General features: G+C 43.0%; 1 protein-coding gene across 2 annotated transcripts in view; it reads left to right on the top strand.

The window, feature by feature from the left end:
- The window catches only part of ROS1 (ROS proto-oncogene 1, receptor tyrosine kinase), a 108,777-nt gene that overhangs the window by 62,685 nt on the left and 22,289 nt on the right, over positions 1-23,803 (top strand). For both annotated transcript variants that reach the window (XM_006026162.2, XM_025207061.1), the window contains 11 exons: positions 902-1,076; positions 1,512-1,626; positions 6,086-6,273; positions 7,596-7,688; positions 8,682-8,817; positions 9,331-9,493; positions 10,690-10,754; positions 16,171-16,300; positions 17,404-17,501; positions 17,633-17,836; positions 19,279-19,413. In XM_006026162.2, the coding sequence (XP_006026224.1) occupies positions 902-1,076; positions 1,512-1,626; positions 6,086-6,273; positions 7,596-7,688; positions 8,682-8,817; positions 9,331-9,493; positions 10,690-10,754; positions 16,171-16,300; positions 17,404-17,501; positions 17,633-17,836; positions 19,279-19,413 (1,502 nt within the window). The remainder of the gene's footprint in view (positions 1-901; positions 1,077-1,511; positions 1,627-6,085; positions 6,274-7,595; positions 7,689-8,681; positions 8,818-9,330; positions 9,494-10,689; positions 10,755-16,170; positions 16,301-17,403; positions 17,502-17,632; positions 17,837-19,278; positions 19,414-23,803) is intronic.

A 23,803-nucleotide genomic window follows, 5' to 3' on the forward strand; every position in this document is an offset into this window, starting at 1 on the left:
CCGCTGTGGTTGTCACCTGGTCCCACGCTGTGTGTGGGGGGGCGCAGTGACCTCGACGGCAGCTGCTAGTGCTGGTAAGTGCCGGGTTTTTTTTGGTTTTTGTTTTAAATTGTTGGGATGCTCCCCATGGTCCCCTTCCCCCCTCCTCCAGCCCCCGCCACTCCCCACTTACTGGCACTAGAACCTGGGTCCAGCTTCAGCATACTTTAGCACCAGGGCAAGGGCCAGCCATAGAGACTCTCTGGCTGCTACCTGAGCATCTCTGTGGAGGACCCAACCTCCTGTTGCCTCAGGACATGGTCCAGGACTGTGCCCATCCCCACTTTTTTCCGCTGCAGTTTTTTTTTACTCTTGGGGTCTAATTTTGCCCTCACGCTGTGAATTTGCAGTGTGGGGAACATTTTTTTGTTCCCGCACGTGTCTCTTGCAGCATCTCAAAGGGCTTTGAGACACTGCAAGACACGCATGCACACTCATCTGGACGTGCCCTAGGAGTTCAGAAGGGAATTTGAGAAGGCTGTGCCAGAATTCCTCCTAGTCTTCTCTCACAGTGCTTCCCAAATGGGTGCCATCTTTTAAAAAAGGGTATTTTAAATAATAAAAAACCCTGCTCTAAATTTTCTTATCATCTCCTAAATATGACAGACCAAGGGCAGAATTTTTCATACTTGTACCATGATGCAGGGGTATGTGATTTCCAGGTCTTGCACTTCTCATAAAAAACAAATGTAAAATGCCTAGTATTAGTTTTGGTTTGGAAGAAGATATATGTGATACAGTTTTTTTTAGAGGACCTGAACCCAAGCCCAATGTAGTCAATTGAAAGACTGTTGATTTCAGTGGGCTATATATTCACCCCTAATAAAGTAGGAATGTTGACTAAGATGTATTTTTTTTGTAGTGGCAGACCAAGAACTATTGGTTTTCTCCTGCAACTACTTCATGTGCTGAAGGACCCAGGTTTACATGTAATCTCACAGGCATTCTTCCTCACACCGCCTACTTTGTGCGGGCAGGCGTAATTTATGTAACAGGAACACACAGCATCTCACCTCCAGCAAGCTTTAAAACTATGGGTAAGCCCTTAAATTATGTTATTCTAGACTAATATCTTAAATCTGCCAGTTCATCAACCATTTTGAATATATTTGGGCAAGTAATTTAACAAAGCTCCCAGCCTCAGTTCCTGCAATCAAGTCACATGGTATGGTAGCTACATAAGGATGGAAAGTAGGCAGGCCTGTGTTTCAAAATTGGGAGAAATGGAAAGAGAAAGTGAAATTGAAATAATATACCTTAATATATAGGAACTTATGAAGTCTGTATTGACTGAAGTGTTGCTAATAATGCCCAAAGATTAATTTTCCATGAGTCCCAGTGCTGCAAGCATTTGCTTTCTTTATGTCTCTCAACATACATGTGTTTATCTAAGTTTTGCTCTTGATCTTCTAGTCCATCATCATATCATGTTCATGTTTTAAGGATTCTACTTTTTTCATTTTGCCCAAAAGCTGGAGTTCCAAGTAAGCCAGGAATTCCAAAAAGAGAAGAGAATAAAAATGTTGTACAATGGCAAAAAGCTGAAGACAATGGAAGTAATCTTACATACCACATCTTGGAAAGCAGGTAAATGAATTGTACGGCACTTTCATATCAGCCAGTGACTGATGACAAATTGATGTAAGTACATCTGGTAGATTGTTTTACAGGACCAAGGCAGGAAAGAGGTTCAGATGAAATAATAATAGACCTAAATGTTGAACCCAATTATAGACTAAACACAAGCTTTTCTAGAGATTGTGAAAGTTTCATATTCCTTGTTTCAAAAATATTTTTGTGTGCCCCTTTATTTGTTTTCAGACAAAACATGAAAGAACATTGGCCACCTGACTTATTGTACATGAGAGTGCTGCAAGAGGATTTCTGGTCTTGAGTTGCATCTTCCTCTGTACTTGCTAACAGAAGGGATAGACATGGTTACGAATTAATGAGACTGGGAAGGGACCTCAAAAGCAGAGGACTGAATTCTCCAAACAGATATGCAATTTTATCTCCCTCAGTTCTAGATACCCATTTTGAGACAATTTAAAGAGGCTTCATTTTCAGGAGACTTCTACTGAGTATGTTCTAAAAATCAGTCTCTTTGAGGTGCATCAGATTGGGTACCCAAACATCAAAGTACCCAAAACCATTAATCATTTAAAAAAAAATCTAGACCCAAGATAGGTCTTCCTTGTGCTTGAAGATGTGTCTGATAGAAATACTGAAATATCTTGTGAAATATCATCTTCACAACGTTTCTGACATAGACAAACTCCTAAAAATAGAAAATCCTGGATTTCTATGCCATCTCCCACACACCAGAACATATTTGGAAAAAACTTTGGTTAATCAGTTAATGTTTTAGATAGTTTTCCAGTTCAAAATTTGGAATGATTTAATAAGAGCTGTCCCTTGCGGGGGTTGGGGTGTGTGTATGTGTGTAATTGAGGCCACCACCCCAGGCCCTGCGCTTTGTGGGGTACCACAGACAGTGCCGTACAGGCCCTGCCAAGGGCACCACCACTGCATGTGGCCACTGTGCGCCACCGGCTCTACACTGTGGCCACTTGCCACCCCCACCCTTACTCTGGTCACTGGCCAAACCCTCCCCTCCTGCTCCTTGCTCCGGCTGCTCGCCACCCCCAATCCTGTCCCCCCTCTGTGCTCCAGCCACTTGCTACCCCACCCCGCACGGGCCCTACACAGGCTGATATGCCCTGGGCCCCACACACCCCTAGAGTTGGCTCTGAATTTAATACACATACATAATTTGTTATCCAGAGGAATTAAGAGAAATTAGGAGAAAAAGTTAAATTGTTGTCAGAAAAAGGCATGAAATATTCCAGGTTCTTGGAAATGTGTTTACTTAATCCTCAGGCAAACAATAATTAATTTATGCTAAATACCCATATCCATTTGCCTCTAGAGAATTCTAACTACAATTTAAAAATCCTGTCCCAGTAGTGTCCAGACTAAAAGTATGAATTCCATTCATCTTTTTTCTGAGTTTATGTTTTTGTAAACCATGTCTTCTTTGGTTCTTTGGTTCCATTTCCTAATCTGGAATCTGGATGGGATTCTTTTTTAATGTTATAGAACAAACATACAACGTAAAGACTAATTCATTTAAAGATTGGTTAATGCATTTCATATTTTAAATATATATTTTTGTGGAGCTATTTCTATAATGTCATGTTTCATCGTTTCATAGTAGTTAGGGGTCAGAAGGGACCTGAATAGATCATCTAGTCTAACCCCCCGCCACTGGTTGGAGCACACACTAGGATCATGTGACCCCAGACAGGTGTTCATCCTACCTCTTTTTGAATTTACCCAAGGTAGGAGGGAGGACCACTTCCCTAGGAAGTTGGTTCCAGATTCTAGCTACCCTGACAGTGAAATAGTGCTTCCTAATCTCCAACCTGAGCCTATTCTCTAGCAGCTTCTGGCCATTGTTCCTCATCACCCCAGGTGTTGCTGGGGAGACTAGGGCTCATCCTATTTGCTGCTGATCTCCCCTAACGAGTTTGTAGGCAGCCACCAAATCCCCCCTCAGCCTCCGCTTGCTGAGGCTGAACAGGTTCAGGTCCCTCAGCATCTCTTCATAGGGCCTGCCCTGTTGCCCTCCAACCAAGTGGGTGGCCCTCCTCTGAACCCTCTCAAGGCAGGCCACATCCTTCTTAAAGTGCAGTGTCCAAAACTGGACACAGTACTCCAGTTGAGGCCAGACCAATGTTGCGTAGAGGGGGAATATCACCTCTCTGGGCCAGCTTGAGATGCATCTTTGGATGCACGACAAGGTGTGGTTGGCTTTGCTGGCTGCTGTCTGGCATTGGTGGCTCATGTTCATCTTGGAGTCAATAATGACTCCAAGATCCCTTTCCGCCTCTGTGCTCACAAGGGGGGAGCTGCCCATATTGTATGTATGCTGTGGATTCCTTCTCCCCAGGTGCAGCACCCTGCACTTATCCACATTGAAGCCCATCCTATTACCATCCGCCCACTTCTGTAGTTGGTCTAAATCTAATTGCAGCCTCTCTCTCCCTTCACCACTATTCACATCCCGCCAGGTCCAGTATGACCTCTCCACCACCACTCTCTGGATGCGCCCCATCAGCCAATTTTTGACCCATCCAACTGTGTAGGCATCAATGCCACAGTCGCTCAGTTTATTAATGAGAATGGGGTGAGAGACAGTGTCAAAGGCCTTCTTAAAGTCCAGAAAGACTACGTCCATGGCAACACCATCATCCAGGGATTTAGTTGCCTGGTCATAAAAGGCCATCAGGTTGGTCTGGCAGGGCCTGCCTTTGATGAACCCGTGTTGATTACCTCTGGGCATGATCTCCCCTGCTGGCCCCTCACAGATGTGCTCCTTAATGATTTTTTCAAGGACTTTCCCCAAGACCGATGTGAGGCTTATGGGCCTATAGTTTCTCGGGTCTTCCTTCCTCCCTTTCTTATAGATGGGGACCACATTAGCTAGTTTCCAATCTCTGGGCACTTGGCCTGTGGACCACGATTGTTCATACAGCCGGGCCAGGGGCACAGCAATGACCCCCGCCAGGTCCCTCAACACCCATGGGTGGAGGGCATCAGGGCCCACAGATTTGAAAACATCCAGCCCTTCCAGAAGATCCCTAACTACTTCTGCGCAGACCTGAGGCCTGGCAGTGATATCCTCAAGATTGCCCCTACTTGTGGTGGGAGAGCTGTCCTGTTCCCTGTCCAAGAAAATTAGGAGGTGATGGAAGGAACTGAAAGATTAAACTTTTCCCGCCCCTCAAGTTAATTTAGTGTTTACTTAGGTGAAGAGTTGACAGCACTGCCACAACGGTATAATTTCACTCAGGCATAATTCCCTGGTGTTGTAAGCGTTCTCTATGCCCTTCTGTAAGCACACAATAGTAGTGAACTGCATATGGTAAGACCACAATGATTTTGATTTGATAAAGGACAGATTGCCCCTTCCTTTCTGTGCATCTGCCAGATGAGAAGAGGGGTAAGAGGTCTTGTCCTTATGCAGGGATCATGCATGTTCACAACCCTGTATTCTTCCAACTGTTAATCCCCTGGTTTGTTCATTGAGTCTGTGGTGCATCTTTGATTTTTCCTCAGTTTTGTAAAATTTACTTTTCCACAGGAAAATGAAGAGGTCAGTGGCTTCTGCTGATTTTTGTTGTGAGTCGGTGGTTCATTTGACTCTAAATAGATCATTTTGAACTCAAGCAATTAATATTTTAGAAAATATTTACATAAACCCCTTTGAAGTGTAACTAAGTAGTTCAGTGAGTTCTGACTCCATAACATGAATAACTTGATAACACATACATATAACTTCTGTATGGCTTTTTGGTTGCAAAGTCTGACAAGGTCATATGGCATAAAATACCAGGCCATTTAATCTGAAGTCATCATATAGTCATAACATGAAATGACTTTTTTGGACATATATTTTCATGTCTAATCAGTATTAGAAATATGCTATTCCTTTAGATGGTGAACAGTTGACTCCAAATTTATTATAGGTGAGCAAATTAAGACCACTGTGAAAAGGAAGCAATATACCCACCAGCCGGCGGTTATGATAACTTGCTAAAGAATTGTGCCTTGTGCCAATGACCTGCTTCCTGTATTAGCTTGTGAAACCTGATGCATAAAAGACAGTAAATAGCTCTAGGCCCAAGAAAACGAAACCCACTAATCATAAAAAGAAACAAAACATTTTGCTGGCAATCAGATAACAGTAGTTTGAAATCCTGGTTTTGACATGCATGCTGAAACAAGAGAAAGAGTGCCCTGGCCTTTTACATCCAAAATGTTCTGGCATTTCCTTCTCTGTGCCAGACTAGAGCTGTGTGATCTCTTGCATTGCTGGAATGACATGCTACGGTCACTCTATAGCCAAACCCCCAATGGAATGATATTGAATGTGGAGCATGTGCAATAAAGAGAGTCCTTGTGTAGGCCATTGAATGGAAATGGTATATGAGAAGCAGTAGATAATACTCTCATCATTGTTGTTCCACCGTGCTCTTTCTAGGAGGTGTTCCCATAATACAAGCAAAATGAAACCATCCTGGGAGGTGGTTTACAATGACTCTTGCACTGATGTATGTATATGGAGGGCCAAGAACACAGAAGGAACTTTCCAGTTCAGAGCAGCCGCTGCAAATTTGCTTGGACTTGGTGAATACAGTGGCATAAGTGAGAATATTGTGTTAGTTAAAGGTACATGCTGTTTTATTTTCTTAATAAGATACAGTTTAATTACAGGACACAGGGCTACCTTACTGATTTATCAACAGACAACACTTTTCCTGAAGATATTGTTAGACATATAAAATAATATGCCTAAGGGATGATTAATAATAGCATTTCTATGATGATTCCCAGCTGATCCTACCTAATGCACTTTCTTTTCATAGAAGACGTGGGGCCAAATGATTTCCAGTTGTTAATATTGGTACAGATCTATTTACCAGTACTGTGTAGTGTGGGTATATTTCCTGAAGGAGGAGCAGGGTGCAGAGATGCTCAGCATTAGCTTATCTCTGCTTCCCTAGACTTCATGATGAGTTTTACTGTTGACTTCAGTAGGAGCTAAGTTAGCCCCATTCTTAGTGCTTTTAAAAATCATGCCTCCACTGTTTAAATGGTTCTGCTGTCTTCTTTCACGTACAGCAGAGCTTTCCAACTGGTGGCTCATGAATTAAACTGTGCCCCCTCGGCTCCTAGTCTGAATGCTGCTCCCCCCTTTACACTCTGGCTGCTGCCACTGGAGTCTCTGGATTCCCCTGCCTTCTCCAACTTCCTCTGCCTATTCCTACCCCTGAAGTCTGTGAAGCTGAGGGAGCTGATGGCCAAAGGGCTTGGGAGGACCTGGAGATCACACTGTGGGTGTGGGGGGGGAGGGAGCACGTGTAGCAGGACCTCATTGCACATCATGCTAGCATATGCAGGGGTCTTGTATGGTGTAGCATATCCATGTATTGGGGCCACAGGGCATGTCAGAGCCCATGTGCTTCACTAGGATGGAGGAATTATATGATACACCAGCATGGTGTGGTGGTGGGGTGGGGGCCTCATATGGCATGTCAGGGACTGTGTAGTGCAGTGGGAGGGAGGGGGTGTTGAGTAGCATGGCATGCATCCCTTGCAACATTTAACCTGGGAATGTGTGGCCCACACGATATGTGGCTAAGGTAGAGTGGTCATCATAGAAGACATTCCAGTTTTCTGCTACTCTGTCCTCTATTGATATGAAACCCGACGCCTTTATATCCCCTAGCTTTCTCTTCAAGAGAAAAATAGAGGACATAAAGGCATCCATTTTCATATCAATAGAAGACAGAGGATGACCAGACTCTCCTCTATGATGGCCACCCTAGGCTAAGGGGCCTGTGGCTCCCAGCCACTTCAGGTTGGATAGCCCTGACCTACAACAATGGAGCACTAAAGAAATGACAGAAAGATAAAGCTAAAGCACTTAACTCACTCATGCATATGTGGTTTTTCTTGATAATGATTCCCTTTTACCCCCCATCTAACAGATACTGCACCCTTCCCAGAGGCGAGCATTGTCATAGCTGTGGTAATCGGAATAACTGGACTAATCTTGATTGTGTTTGCACTAGTTGCTTTTGGTATGTGACTGAGCATTTAATTCATCATGTAAATTTGGCAGAACAGCTGGAGTCAGCAGTAGTAGCAGTGATGAGCAGGAAGGTTCCCCTCACCCTGCCAGCTCCCAGGGGGACCAAGTAGGAAGGGGGAAGTCATGGCCCTTCTGCTACTATTGAGCTCAGCTGAGTCTGGCCCCCATGCAGCCCAGATGGAGCAGGCAGGAATGGCTTTGGAGCTTCTGGTGCCCCTGGGACAACAATGAAAGCAGCAGCAACAGGCAGGAAGGGGGAGGGAGGGTGTGGGGGAACGTGTCTCTGAGTACAGGGGAGAAGGGGAGATTCTTACCTGTTTTGGGGACTTGCCAGCTGCTCCTCCCTCAGTGCAGTTCAGTCTGAAAAGGTTGTGTGGTCATGCTACTGCAGCCCCTTTGAATCTGCTCCTGGGTGCATCCCACTCCTGTTCCTAGGCTTCTTCCACTGAGTCGCTGCAGGGAGAGCAGAGGGTATTCTTTGAGTGGGCATATTTCTCTTCTGTCATGCTCTTGAGTGTGCTGTTAAGTCACAGTGGCCCTGCACACCTGCTTTCACTTCACACATGCCAAACCTGAAAATAAGATGGTCAAGCTGGCCTGAAGGCACCTTCCCACTGTGACACACAAGCTTGTTTGAGACTAGTGGCCTGAATGCCTCCAGGTGACTTCACTGGCTTCTTTCTGGGTTTGGCATGTGCAGCTTGGGAGTGGGTGGGCAACACTATGCTGCTTAGCAGTGCAGACAGAGGCACTGCAGAAGTAGTAAAGCTAGGTGCTTTACACTTTTTTATTAGTGCTAAAACATGTACAGTTACTAACGGTTGTGTCAGGTGTTTTATTGATGTTCATATATAGAGACACAAACACAGAGAAGAGATGGAAAACTGTCTACAACAGAGAGTAAAAGTAAATTTAACTGTTCAGCCCTCTGATGTAAAAGTGATATCTTGGAAGTGAAATCTCTAATTTTCTTTTTTTTCAGTTTGGCACCAGAGGTGGAAATCCAGAAAGTTGACACAGCCTGGGCAGATTGTTTTTGTCAAGGAAGACAAAGAGTTAGCTCAACTTAGGGGACTTCATGATGCTGTGGGACTGGCCAATGCTTGCTATGCTGTGCAGTACGTAACTGATGCGTGTCAAAGTGACTTCCAGAGCAAAAAAATTAGTGGGGCTTTTTGGGACTGGTTTAAGGAAACTCTGAGCACTGACAACTCTAAGTGAAGCCTAGGGAACTAAGGGTGCTCAGTGTTCAAAAATTAGCCCCTGTTGTTCAGAGAAAGTGATCCATGACTCAAGGCCAGCTTTTTAAAAGAGCTCCCTACCCCTCTAGGTCTCTAAAAAAGTGCCACATTTTCAACAGGCCATAACCACTCCTACTGTGGCACAAACTGATAAATAGTCAAAAGAGTTTGCTGCCAGTTTTAAAACACAGCTTTTGTTTCATTCTGAGCCAAATGGTGAAATACCTTCTTCTGCAGAAAGATTTCAAAAGGCTCGTGCATCATTTACATCCCAGATCAACCAGGTGGGGTGAGATGAATTCCCCAGACTGGTTTAAGGCAAAATATATGAAGTGTTCATATCTAAGAAACTCATTTAATTAATTAATTAAAAATACTTTTGTTTTGTAGCAATCTCCCTACTCCAGGTGAGACTGAATCCTTGCCAGCCTTTCCTCGGGAAAAACTGAATTTGCATAAGTTATTGGGAACAGGAGCTTTTGGAGAGGTGTATGAAGGGACTGCTGTAGATATCATGGCAGCTGGAAGCAGAGAATCCAAAGTAGCAGTGAAGGTAATTTTAGCTGCGTAGAGACAGCATGATATATAGAACCATAAATAGGAAGTTTTGTGCCCGAGGCAGTGGCAGTCTGGTTGGCACCAGCAGTGATTGCCATTTGTGTACCTTTCTTAAGATGTTGTCCAGGACAGTGCCCCACTTGCCCACTCCTCGTTATACTGCTGGCACCATAGGCAGGCAATCCTGACTCAGTGTTTAGACCACAGGAATAAGAGTCAAGAGGCATGGTTTGTATATCTGTCTCTGCTACTAAATTACTGTATGAGCTTGCACAGTCACTTAGGACTTGAGGTTTCACTACAGCACCTGCTAACTTCAAATCTTGGAGACCGTCAATCATGGTACAAATTTCACTTAAATTGTATATTTAAACACTTTTAGAAACACATCTCATAGGAACTCCAGTTAGATCAAACATGCATTCAGTTAAAAAACTCTTGTGTGAGAGAATAACTCATTAGGCCTCCTAATACCTCACAACCTTGATCATTGTAATGGAGTCACTGATGCAGCTGATCATTGAGATTTTGTTGCACAGTTCTATATTTCTGGCAACACACTATATTTCTTTATTGCAGTCATTTAAAAAAAAATCCACACCCTCATTTCAAAAGTCTTATTAGACAAACCCCAAATGACTGGCTTCTGAATGGTCAAACTTAAAGATCCAGTCTCTCTCCTCACTAATCATCATGCTAATCAAGCACTGGGGAATAGGGTTGTGCGGCAGTGTGTACAGCAACACTGCACCTGTAATTTTACTTTTGCCAAGGGCTTCCTGATGAAAATAGAAGCTAATAACAAACAAGAGGACCCTCTTAAAAATAATTCTGTCATTAATACCATCGTAGTATACAACTAGAGCCAGTTCTTCTAACATACTCTCAAGTATCCATTTTCTCCAAGTTACTCCTTTTTCCCATACTTTTTTGTCTGTTTACTAGTCTATCCTTGAACTGGGATCTTTCGGTAAGGAAAAGGCATAGATGACTTATTTTGTTTAGAAGGTATCTATTATTTTGTGGCTATTGCTGGAAATACGTAATAGTAAAGCATGTGTTGAGGGTTGGGAGTGGGGGAAGTGTTAGCAGAAAAGGCCAGCCTGTTGCATCTCTTCTTATATAAATGTTGTACAAGTTTCAGTGTCAGTGATGCAATTGTCTTGACTTTTTTTCCCCCTTGTCAAATAGACTTTAAAGAAAGGTGCTACAGATTATGAAAAGAGTGAATTCCTGAAGGAGGCACACTTAATGAGGTAAGGCAAACTTTACCTTAAGATTTCTTTTTAAACTGATATAACCGAGGGCTTTAGACTTCAGGAGGGAAGAGAGAAACACTTAATAGCTTGGGTCCATTCCATTTTGGCTAAATAATTAAATCTTCACATGGAGAATCATACCAAAATTAATCTGCAGTATTGGTTGGCAAAATAAAACTGAAAATTTAGTGTACTAATTTCATGGATTTACTGGATCTTAGACTGAAGTGATTCATTATAATTGCTTCTCCCTATGGGCCAGTTAGTGATGATAATTGGACAGCATTTGATTTTTCTGTTTTTCAGGATAAGAAGATGCTATACAACTTGAATTTACAGTTAAATGTTTATTTTAATATGTGCAGGCTCACCACTAGGGGCTGCCATATACTTCTTTTGCTAAGCAGGACACAAACATATGGTATGTTTATGTGCCAGCTGTGAATGAATTTACTTAGAAAGGTCAGTGTTTGAGCTGGAAATTGAAGTTCTCCAGAGTCCCCAGTGCGTTCACTGAGAGTTGAGATAGAGTCTTTCACTTCATAGTGTAAGAGCATGAATAAGACTTAATTTCCAGCTATGTTGAGCACCTGCTATTCTCTGACTTCAGTTTTGGGCACTCAAAATTGGGACACTTCTGAAAAAAATGGGTTGTCTTCTAAGGAAAGTGTAACATTAAATTTTGGTGTAATGATAGCAGTTGTAGTATGTACAGTCTTCCTATTTGTTTCTGTTCCATACATTTTTAAAATGATTTTCACGTTCCTTTTGTGTTTCCCCTGTGCAAACTGTGCAGTGTCCTCTGAAAATACTAATTTGGGATATTATAATGAAAGACTGTCAAAATGCACATTCATGAAGTAAAAGTGTTAAGGGTATGTGTTCTGGCTTTTGAATGCTTCTCTATGTGACCTTAAGGTCTTCTTATGTTATATATGGTACAAATGAAATATATGATGCATCTATTGCTTACAAGTAAAACAATCCCAATACAAAAAGCTGAGAATATATACTACTGAAATCTTGTAGTTACATTTATACACACATACATACACTGGTATATGACCATGTCATACATATGGACAACAATCGACTGTCTAGAAGAGCTCTGTACAGTGAATTTTAAAAAGGCAGTAGAAAGGTTGGCTGTTCCAAACTGCTACAAGGACTGCATTAAGCGGCACATACAGTCTTCTGGGCTAGACTTAATGTCCTGGGAGAATACAGCCCGTGATAAGCGAGCTTGGCACTCCACTACGAAGGAAGCAGAATGAGCAACAGAACATCATCACACCACCTTGGCTGACGGTAGGGGGAATGTAGGCACCAATTTGCCCTGGCACATTTCCTGAATCCTACATGTGGAAACTAATTTCCAATATCAGTAGTAGTCATACTTGAATATGAGTGACACTCATTAAAATTAAAATTTAAACATACACTGGACTAGCAGAATGTGAGAAATGCATAAACGTGTCATGTTCTTTCACTAAACCAGGAACTTTTTAGTGTTTCGCTTGTTATTAAGATTTCATCTGAGACACTTAACAAACGGGAAGTATTTTTTCATTCTCTCAGGTAGTTGATATTGATATCAAGTAGCTTCTTGATATTGATCTAGTAAGTGACCCACAAATGGTTAAAGCTAAATACTGAATGGACAACATAACTGGAGCAGACTATTCTGTCTCTAAATGTAATCTGTCTCTGGCCTGCCTCTCTAAATATATACTGCAAAAGAAGACAGTAATGTTTTGCACACCACTGTGTTCAAATAGGGAGCATATATTGCTTCTGTTACTATTATATGCCAGCGATAAAACCAGTAGTATGACTGAAGAGGGGGTGGGGTGGGGGGTGAGGAGAGTGGGGGAAGTCGGGCAGCAGCCTCAGGTGCTTTCCTTGTTAGGATAAAATAGCAGCCTCAGGTGCTTTCCTTGTTAGGATAAAATAGTAGCCACCACAGTGGTGTCGAATGTACCACTACTAATGACACCATGGCAGCCGGAACTACATCTGTGCACTGGGGCTGCTCAGGGTGCATGGCTGCTTTGCTATGCCTCTAGTACTGGTAAGGCACTCAAAGCAGCTTCATTGCCTCATTTCCAGTTTTGGCATGTATGGAAAGGAAGCAGTTGAGTCACCTTCTGACTGTGTCCATACAATAAGCTTACTGTCCTGCAGTTCTCCGGGTAGGCTGTTTCTTAAACTGGACACAGTGTAGCCAGATCCACAGGGCTGTACAGGCTGGTAAGTTAGCTCAGGGACAACCTAATTAGCACTGTAATTCAGCGGTCCTCCAACTGGCCCAAAGCCCCATAGAGAGGTGGGTACCTGGTTTTAGCTTAAGAGGCAGTCTGCTTGGAGCAGTGCAGTGAACTTAAGAGCATTGTTGCTAGAGACATTGAGTTCACCACAATGTTTTCAATTAACCTTTTGACATCAGGTATTAATAAATGAGTCACTTGTACTCAAGAATATATTGCAAAATCTTTGGTATACTTAATCACTATAAAGCTAAGGATTGACAGCTTAATGAGAAATTTTTGGGAGGCTTGGAAAAAAGTATCAAGTGCTCTTTTTCCTGTTTTTGTTCTTGATAGCACTAGAGTTTGTGTGTGACCAAGAGGTATATGTTAGGAAGGGAAAGGGAACTGTCAACTTAAAAATCACACTTCCTGCAGTGATCCCTGGGTTCAGTAAACCCAGGCATATGTGAATGAGGAAAATACACTTAATTTGTGGAGCAGTACACAACATCTGCAGACCCTTGGTCTGTCTTTTACTAACTGATTGGTTGGCTACTTCACTGAGGAACAATCTTCCAATTACCAACTCAATCTCCTTAGTTAGGGATTTTCTTTAAATTATAACTTCTACACTTCCTACTAACAAAATTTTACTGACTATTGCCACAAGCAATGCCTATGATTACCAGAACTGAAGGAAATACTGTCACTTTCCCAGATTATTGGTGTATTCTTACATTCAGCAGTGGGGAGAGAAAACAATTTTAAAATGCAAGAAAATATGGTTGCAAAAATACAAAGGTTGACAGAGTCTGAAACTAGGGGTGCACCAGTAGAGATTTTTGGGGCTGATACTGGAAGCCAGTTTTTAAGGAGGCATATTGGCCAATACTGATCCGAGTTCCAATACCAGCCCAGCAGCTTGGAGAGCTGCATGAAGCTGGTAAGTCTGGTGTGCTGGAAGAGGAGCGGGGAGGGAAAGGGTGTGGGGGGCAGATCAAGGGCCCCACGGTGAGGGAGGACTAGGGCTGGGGCAAGTGCTGCCCAGCTGGGGTGGGGCGGGGTGGGCATGGGATGGAGCTGCGGTTCATCTGGGGGTGCGGGGAGTGGGAGGACGGCTCCTGCCATTGAGTGCTTCTCGTCCAGGAGCCACTGGTCCAGCACCCACCTGCTTGTCTGGCACCTCCCACCGCTGCTCCTGCTGCTTGTCCGAGAGGGCCTGGGGAAGAGGAGCATGTGCCCTGTGCCACCCCGCACAAATCAGGGGGCACACGCCCCCCCCTCCATGCCCCCGGATGAGCCATGGCTCTGTCCTGCACTTGCCCTGCCCCGGCTAAGCAGCACGTGCTCCAGCCCCAGCCCCACTCCTCCCCCACACCTCTTCCTTCCCTCCTCCTCTTTCACCCCACCAGACTTACCAGCTGCATGCAACTCTCTAAGGTGCTGGGCTGTGCTCCTTGTTGCCTATGTGCTGCGCTGTGGCTGCGCACATACAAGGGCATTTATCAGCCACATCAGGCTGATTTTTAATAAGATCAATTTTCTTTATATTACTGCTGATCCAATATTGGACCAATGTATTGGTGCACCTCCATCTGTAACTACTCTTAATTCAATTCATTTTTTAAATATGCTAGACTGACAGTAGCCCTGTAATATCCCATAAATGTCTATTTACAAAAGTTTGCAATTGCAAACAGATTCCATTTGACGTAGTACTTGTACTGATTTAGCTCTGTCTTGAAAATGTGATAAAAGAAACAACTTTCCACAGACACCTGGAGAAACTGAAAAAAAAAAGTCTTTGATATCTCTAAATTATATTTTTCTGTGAATATTTGCCCCTATTATAGATTGGAATGGTCTGGATGTGTCGTTCTACTTTGATTAGAGCAACCAATATAAAATGGAACAATTTCTCTCATTTAATTTCACGTTGAAGAAAGCTCTAAAACCTTTCTAGGCTACAGGTCAGATGAGTAGTGTGGGGTCCATCCACAGGCTGGACCCAGTGCGTGGGATTGACCTGTGGACTCAATCTAGTGGATCAGCATGTGGGTCTGATCATACACACTGGGTTGGGCCCTGGTTCCACATGCTAGATTGGGCCTGTTGCTCCAGGCCTGGCCCCATGTACCTTGCCCTTGGCCCTGGCCCACTGGCCCCAGTCTCAGCTGCATATGCATAAGATTGTGCCTTCCACCTGGGCCCTGACTCTGGTCCCGTATGTGCCAGATCAGGCCCCCAACCCTGGTCCTATGTGCCGGCTCAGTCCAGTGTATGGGGCCATGCCATCTGGCCACAGGGCTTGGAAATTTGGTGGTGGAGTAGCAGTGGTACATTAATTACCATTGCTTCCCCACCACCAAATCCAGCCTATGGGGAGTCCTGTGGCTCCATAGGCTAGAGACTGGATGGCTGCAAGCTGGAAGTTGAGAACCTCGTGTATTTTCTCACTTATCACATGCCTCAAAATAGGACATGCAGCTTGTTTTTTTGGAAGCAGAATTTGTTTTGTTTTGGGTTTTTTTAGAAAGGAAATTTCCAGATTTGTGGCCAAGAGCTAACTATATGCAACAGTTCACTGGCTACTTTGGGCAAAAGCTACAGTGTTTAACCCTTTTGCAGCTGTTGCTTGCTAGCACAGAGAGAAGTGGCACGCATTACAGTACAATGTCTCCTTTGTTCTGGCAAAGGAAAAAAAAATCAAGCTCTCCACATAAGACAGCCCAATTTTGCAGGGCTGATTTCAGGGGAAAGGGGTATGTGCTATGTGAGTAAATATGGTATATCTCCAATCTGTCAAGGACAGAGTGAAATTCATATTAAGTCCCACCAAAAGGACACTATCATCTTCATTTTTTACTTCAGTTCACTTCCCTTCTTCTAAAAATACTATGCAGGGTGCTGGCTATGCATGCATGTGCATAAGAACGACTCCCTAAGATGTTTAACATAGAACTAAAATTCAGGTGCATAAACCCAAGCTCCCCTTAAGCTGAAGGAGATCCAGAATCACCTAGCTTTCCTAAGCCAGCTATTCATATGGCAGGATTTTAAAGATACAGCTGCTAGTACAACACAACAACAGGGAATATGTTTAACTCCGCTATTAAAGGGCAGGATTTCTCATGGATAACTATGAGGCATTTTCTTTTCCTCAGCAAATTTGATCACCCACACATCCTTAAGTTACTTGGAGTTTGTCTGCTGAATGAACCCCAGTACATTATCTTGGAACTGATGGAAGGAGGGGATCTACTTAGCTATCTACGAGGAGCAAGAATGCAAAAGGTGGGAACAGGGTGCATTTTAGCTACTGATGCTACTCCTCAAATATCCCACCCTCTTCCTCCTTTCCCCACCAACAAAGCCCTGTCTGTCCAATGATTTCTTCCATCTGAGGGTCCCTGGACTGGCTGGTCTGTTTGCTACCCAGGAGCTCATAATCTGAGTGAGTAGTGAACCAAGTAAATTCATAATCTGAACTCAGATCTCTTGTGTAGCAGGATTCTGAGCTGCTAACAGATCAAAGACTGAGTTTTCAAAAATGGGTTTTACTCATAAAATGCTCACTGGGTCTTCCTACGGTGCTTTGAAATAATCATAAACAAACTTTTAGCATAGTATTTTCACTGTTTTCTTGTTATTTGTATCATGGAAATATATATAATGTGTTAGGAAGAGCCCAAGCTCACAGGCAAATTTTATGCCTGCCCCCCAAAGAGTTTAGTTGATAAAAGAAGCTTAGAAACTAAGAAATGAGGGAGGAGAGAGAAACTTTTGTTAAGTTGTCCATATTTAGTACACAGAATAACAATATGGATTATAAGGTCCTTGAAGAAGGCAATGTAGAGCCAAGATATTATGAGTTTATTTACTGCCTAATTTGGTGAGGACCAACTTTTTGTGAGGTGTACCAAAAATTAAATCCTGTACTTGCTCTAAGTACCACTTCTATGCCCTTCCCCTGCCCAATCTGCTGCTCTGCTTTCTGCTCCCTCCCATACCACAGTGCTACCTACCCTCCCTGTTTTGCCACATGCTATACACAGAGGCTACCTATGCAACTTGTTGCAACCATGCCACAGGTTGGTCATCTAGTTGCTCCACTATAATGTACAAATAATCCCCTGGGCTTCTGGAGACATTATCCTTCTCCTGAGGTAAAAGTAGGTGGTTTATTTGGCTCTCTCTCACCTGCATTAGTAGAGCACTTGTTCTTAAATTATGAATAACTGACATTATCTGCTTTTTTAACGTACAAAGATTTTTCACCTTAGAAAACCTTTAATATAAAAAAGAGAAAAATAACCCATCTTGGCATAGCAGGAGATCCTTTTTGTTTTGCACGTATATAAATTGAAGATAATAACTGGTGCCTCTGTCTCTTGTAGTTCCAAAGTCCCTTGCTAACACTAGTTGATCTTCTGGATATTTGTCTGGATATCTGCAAAGGTTGTGTCTATTTAGAGAAAATGCACTTCATCCACAGGTACAGGTTTAATTTCTTTGTAGTTTTTGTGATTCTTTCACATAGCTGAAGGAGCAAATATTTCAAACTGAAAAACAATAGCCTAGCAAAAGTTCTCACAATTCTGTCATTGTTTATGCTTTGTAAATTAGGGACCTAGCAGCCCGAAATTGCCTTGTGTCTGTGAAGGAATACAGCAGCGCTTCCCGAATAGTGAAGATTGGGGATTTTGGACTTGCCAGGGATATCTATAAAAATGATTACTACAGAAAAAGAGGAGAAGGCCTGCTCCCTGTGAGATGGATGGCCCCTGAAAGCCTGATTGATGGTGTATTTACTAGTCGATCTGATGTATGGTAAGTTCCTGGCATGGCAAAGCTGTGGGAATAATAATAATAAATACTAAAGCAAGAAAAAAATCAGTTTACAGTAGCAATAGTGCGTTGTTCTAGTGCCACCTCTGGTCAATTAGGTACTGAGACATATTCTGTCTGTTTGATTGATGTTTCATGCGCTAATTGAAGGTGTAACTTTGTGACATACAGCTGTTCATATTTCTGCATGTTCATATTTCTTTATTTACAGCCTTAGAGTCTAACTTTGCCCTCCTGTAAGAAGTTCCTAGGGTCATATGACCACAATAATCTTGTACAGATTCCCACAAAGGATCATTTATGTGTTTTTTGGTTTATGAATGGATCATCAACATCACATTCTCCCTATTCATTGTCCTTTAGATCAAATAGCATATCCTCCCTATAGGAGGCAAATATTTTCTCCTTAGCTTTTTCACCCTCCCCCAATGATCTTATTTGTTTTAAAGTTAGTATACATTATTAGGTCCCCTGCCATTTCTGAATCTCTCTCCCAAGCACCAGCATAGTTTCAATAGTGCTTCATTCCCATGGCATAGCTTGGAATGGACACTTTGGTCCTCAACTTCATAACCCCCCCCCCTTTTAATACATTTGCTTAAACTTGGGATTCACATAAGTTCATATCTAGGCATTGGTGGGCTCTGGCCCACCCAGGCACAGACATGACTGCACCCTGTCCTTCATTGCAGCCTGTTCATTGTATTTCTACTTTTATGCATATAAGTGAAATATTAAGTGCCCTGGACTCACTCCTTTGTGCAGTCTAGCTCCTTCTGTGTGACACTGAGCACTAGTAACTCCTTCAGCTTCCAAGGACATCCCTGGAGACTTCTGAACCCTTGTGTATCTAAACAGGATATGACCAAAGGATACATGGAGCTAATGAAAGTTGAGGATGGTCAGCCCTTTTGAGCAGGGGTTGGCAACCTAGGGCCTGTGGGTCAGATCTGTCCCATGGAACTACTAGATCTGGCTTGCAGATGTGAGGCTTTGGCGGCATTTGGTAGTTGCAGGGCTTTGGCTGTGGACACTCTTCTGGTTTTGCTGCAGAGACAAGCAGTGGCAGTGACTGGATCTTACTGTTCCCTTGGCTGCCTTCCTCTGACCCAGGGGGGCCATTCCAGTCTGCAACTGGAATGTAGGTAGTTACCTACCACTGTCTTATAGAATTAGTCTCAGTAGTGTGACTGGCATCATAGCTCAGCATCTGTAGAATTTTTAGCAGATCTGCAGATGCAATTGAGAATATATGAACTGGTTCATATCAAATTAGTAGTCCAATAGCCCTCATTTTTCCAACTGAACTTTATTTTGAAGTTAGAGAAAATTTAGCTAAATGAGAACAGACATAGTGATATTTTTTCTAAAAGTTCACCATCATTTAAAATCACTGACATTCGACCTTTATTTACTTTTCTCAGGTCTTTTGGAGTCTTAGTATGGGAAACTTTAACCCTGGGTCATCAGCCATATCCAGGTTTCTCCACTCTTGAGGTTTTGCATCATGTACGATCAGGAGGGAGGCTGGAGATGCCAAATAATTGTCCTGATAACCTGTAAGTTAATTTTGGTTCATAACATTATTAAACAATGAAACATTGTGGATGACACCACCAGCTAGCCACTATTTTGTTCTGCAGTATTTTCCTGAGCAACATCTTGTGCCTGTAGCTTGTGCTCCCTTTTCTATAACTCATACTTGTATGTGCCAGCTGGGTAACAAACCAGTGACTCAGTTTGCAATGCAGGATTTTGGTTGTGGCTGAGAAGTAAGCTTCAAGATTGAATTGACCATATGTGCTGATGGTTTAAATCAGAGCTCAGATATCAAACGAGCATTTGAGATTGGGTATGAATCTTGAAGCATTGTTATAATAACAGTTGCTAATAGCTTGTGGATGGCTTTCTGAACCTAAATATAAACCACTGAGAGGAGAATGTGAGATTTTCAGTCTGTGCGGTCAGTTATAAATCAAGGAGTTCTATGTAAACTGTAAATAAGATGGCTGGTTGAGGGGCTTGGTTTTAGGTTATACAGCCTTTCATGACTAAGTCACAGGTTTAAATTTAGGTATTTTTATTAAATTCATTCACTCTGTTAATGACAGGAAATCATGATGGTTTTGAGAAATGAGTTGTTGGTCTTAGTCTAGTTCCCAGTATACTTGATGCCCATACACCTGTCATAACTAGATTTGTTGCTTGCAACCTCAGGTGAAATGTTAGATAGAATTTATACAAAGACTAAGCTAACCTCTCACGGTAGATCAGTAATTCTCAACCAGGGTGCCGCAGCACCCTTAGGGTGTCTTGAGATCCTTTCAAAGCTGTCTTAGGGTGCTACACAACGTTAGCACTGTTAGGTATGCAAACATGATTCACAAGGCAAACCCAGAGATTTCAAATAGGAATCCACAGTGTTAAAAACATTCTGACCTGTTGCGTGATTTCTGAGTTTTTTGCAACAGAAAAACAGCACTATTATCTTTCTGTAGTCAAAAAACCAATGAAAACTAAGAGCTAACATTTTCCACAGTGTACCTTCAGTCTAATGAGAGGTGCCTCAAGTATAAAAATGTTGAGAACCACTGCTATAGATATAATGCAAAGTTTGAGGCAATGGTGAAGGTGAAGTCTGCAGTTGATTGGTCTTTAACAATTCTGCAGATTAATAGAGGCTTCCAATTTTAATGTCTCTTTCAAGCATTAACTTCAATTATATTAAAGAGATTATTTAAAGGGAGGAATCGTTCTGTGACTGGTTTTTACAGGTGGGTCTATTTGTCCCACTGTGAGTTTCAGAGGCAATTGCTACAGAGTATTTGCCATTACATAGAACTGTTCAGAGAACAAGCAGTCCGATTCAACCAAAATTTGGTTTAATTTTGTATTGAGGCAAAACTTTGGCCTTTTACAAAAGTTTCATTACAAACTAAGGAAATGGATAGGCAAAAAAATTGAAGAGAGGGTGGGGTGGCAGTGGTAAGAGAGAGAGAGAGGAAGAAAGAAAAAGACACACAGAGATTAAATAATGTCCTGTGGTTATGGTATTGGGATGTAGGAGCCCCAAGTTCAAGTTGTCCTGCCTGTATTAGTCTCACAGTTGAAGCTGTTCCACTTCATGTAAAAAATTAAATATTCGTTCATTCAGGATGAGGTGCCACTCTTCCTAGGTGACTTTCCAAATCACTGGGTTATTGGCTCTTCTATCATTGGGTTCTTTCTCTTTCTCAGTCATTTTAATAAGAAATCAGACTATTTGGTCAAAATTGATACGGTTGAACAACAACAATAACAGAAAAATTGTGTCAATTAACTGATATAAAAAAAGTCATCAAAAGATCCCTAACCTATGGCATGAAATGTCTCTCTCTTAGTAAGATGCTATTCAAACTGATTCATGTTACCATGATAAAAATTAAGTGGAAATGTAAAAAGACTGAACAAAACAATAAATAACCCTATAAGGGTCCACTCTCAAAAGATAGAATATGCAGGCCGACCCTCATGGAGTTCCTTATTTCCGTGAGGCACTAGGGGGGAGTAAAGGTTTGTCCAGGTGTCATAACTTGTAGATCGGGGCCTAAGATCAATGACCTTGTCTTTAAAAAGGAAAGAGTCTGAATTAGTTCTTTTGAATCTTGTGCCATCTTTTATCTCTTTGGGTGAACATTCAGCACCTGCACATAGGTTCTGTCAGTCGAGTAAATAGTTTGTTGCTACTTTGCACGGTCATTACTGGAATGCCTAGATTCTTGGGATTCCTGCTCCTCTCTACATGGTTTTGAACCTGCATTGGACAGCCGCAGTCATTAATCGTCTCCTTTGCACTTTAGCTCACTCATTGTCATTTTACAAAACAAACCATCACTGATAGGAAGAGGGTTCAAAGGGCAAACTACTTCAATTGAGAAGTGTTTGGGAATTCACTATAGGCTTACGCCGTAGGGCAAGTAGAATTGACATGAAACCTTAGGATATAGAAAGCATTAAGGGGATAGGAATTATACATATAGTCTTGTGGGGTTGGGAAGGCTGTGGTGCTTTTTTTCCCTTCACTTGTTTCTCAAAACATTACTCCAGGAAGATAATCCACTTTTCTGAATGAGCGCAGGAGGGCTGGAGTTGAAAATAATGCTCAACATCTATAAACTCTTACCTTTATTAAAATAAATATGGTATTTACACCATTTAAATACCAGTGCTGAGCCCCTGGTTATGGAGCAAGGCAATGTTTGAGCTAAATCAGTGCAAAGTTCTGCGTGCCCAAAGCCTGTACCTAGGCGTCTGTACAGGCACAGCTATATTGATTGTTGAAAGCAAGGCTAATTACATTACATAGGTAAAACCAAAGTTTCCATATTGAATCCCTCCAATGCTACCTTTGAACTCCTGCTGCTTTCATTACCAGGTTCATCACCAGGTGATAAAACACTTCTAGACTGTATGCAACCAAACACATAGGCAGGCAGACATTGGACAAATTCTCCTTAAGAAAAAGTGTGATTAAAAAAACAGCATGGTGGGGTAGCCACTCTTTCACTGGACTCTTCTTAATCCTAAACATTTTTCTTGTTTTCTAGTAACAAAACCACCCAGAGTACTTTTCATTGCACATTGCACTATGTCAAAGAGCAATACACATCCTCAACCAGCAGGATGGGGTCTGAGGAGGGGCAGGCTGAAGTGCTGTGGGTCAGAATACAGGGGGGTCATGGGGAAAGGGACTTAATGGTGGGGGTCTACTACAGACCCCCCAATCAAGGGGAAGAGCTGGACTGGGAATTCTCGGGTCAGCTTGTGGAGGCACTTAAGGCAAGGGATGTAGTTGTCATAAGCGATCTAAATTACCCAGACATCTGCTGGGAGGAGCAGTCAGCCAGGTCTGACCGGTCACAAAGGTTCCTTGCCGAAATACAGGACCCCCACCTAACCCAGGAGGTGCACAGTCCCACCAGGGGGAATCCCCTGTTGGACCTGGTCCTGGCGGCAACCTGGAAAGGGGACTCCAGGTCCTTGACCACCTGGGCGATAGCGATCATCGCTTACTGGAATTCACCATCCAGCGCAGGGTGTCAAGGGCCTGCAGCAAGGCAGTAGTCCTTGTCTTCAAGAGGGCCAGCATCAATGAGTTGAGGAGATTGGTAGGAGGGACACTGGGGTCCTGGAGTGTAGGGGAACTGGGTGCTCAAGATGAGTGGTCATTCCTTAAGGAGACGATAATCAGAGCCCAAGGGGTGACAATCCCAATGAGAAGCAAAGGGAGCAAGAGTGCCCAAAAGCCCCCCTGGCTCACCAAGGGCATTCAGGAACACCTGGTTGCCAAAAAGGAGGCGTACACCCAGTGGAAGGGAGGGGCTATCACCAAAGAGGAGTATACCTCCACCGCTCGGGTCTGTAGTGGGGCTGTTAGGAAAGCTAAGGCAGATACGGAACTAGGGCTAGCATCAAGGATAACAAAAAGTCCTTTTTTAAATACATAGGGAGTATGAAGAAGGCACTAGGCAATGTGGGGTCCCTGCAGGATATGCTTGGCAATCTGGTGGTTGCATCAGAGTAGAAAGCAGACCTCTTTAACAATTTATTTGCCTCCATTTTCTTGTGCAGAGATCAGGACCGGGACTTCACAGAGATTCAGGATGGACTCAGGAGAGACTCTGACAGGCCTAGGGTCAGAGAGGACCAAGTTAGGGAACTTCTGGAGGGGCTGGATGTGTTCAAATCAGCAGGTCCAGATGCTTTCCACCCCAGGGTGTTGAGGGAATTGGCAGGGGTTATCGCAGGGCCCCTGGCACGGCTTTACGAGCACTCGTGGTGCTCTGGCCAGGTGCCGGATGACTGGAAGAAGGCCACTGTGGTCCCCATCTTTAAAACAGGGAAGAGGGAGGATCTGGGTAACTATAGGCCCGTTAGTCTTACTTCAATCCTGGGGAAGCTCTTTGAGAA

This window comes from Alligator sinensis, unplaced genomic scaffold (genome assembly GCF_000455745.1).
Source record: "Alligator sinensis unplaced genomic scaffold, ASM45574v1 scaffold38_1, whole genome shotgun sequence".
Lineage (NCBI taxonomy): Eukaryota > Metazoa > Chordata > Crocodylia > Alligatoridae > Alligator > Alligator sinensis.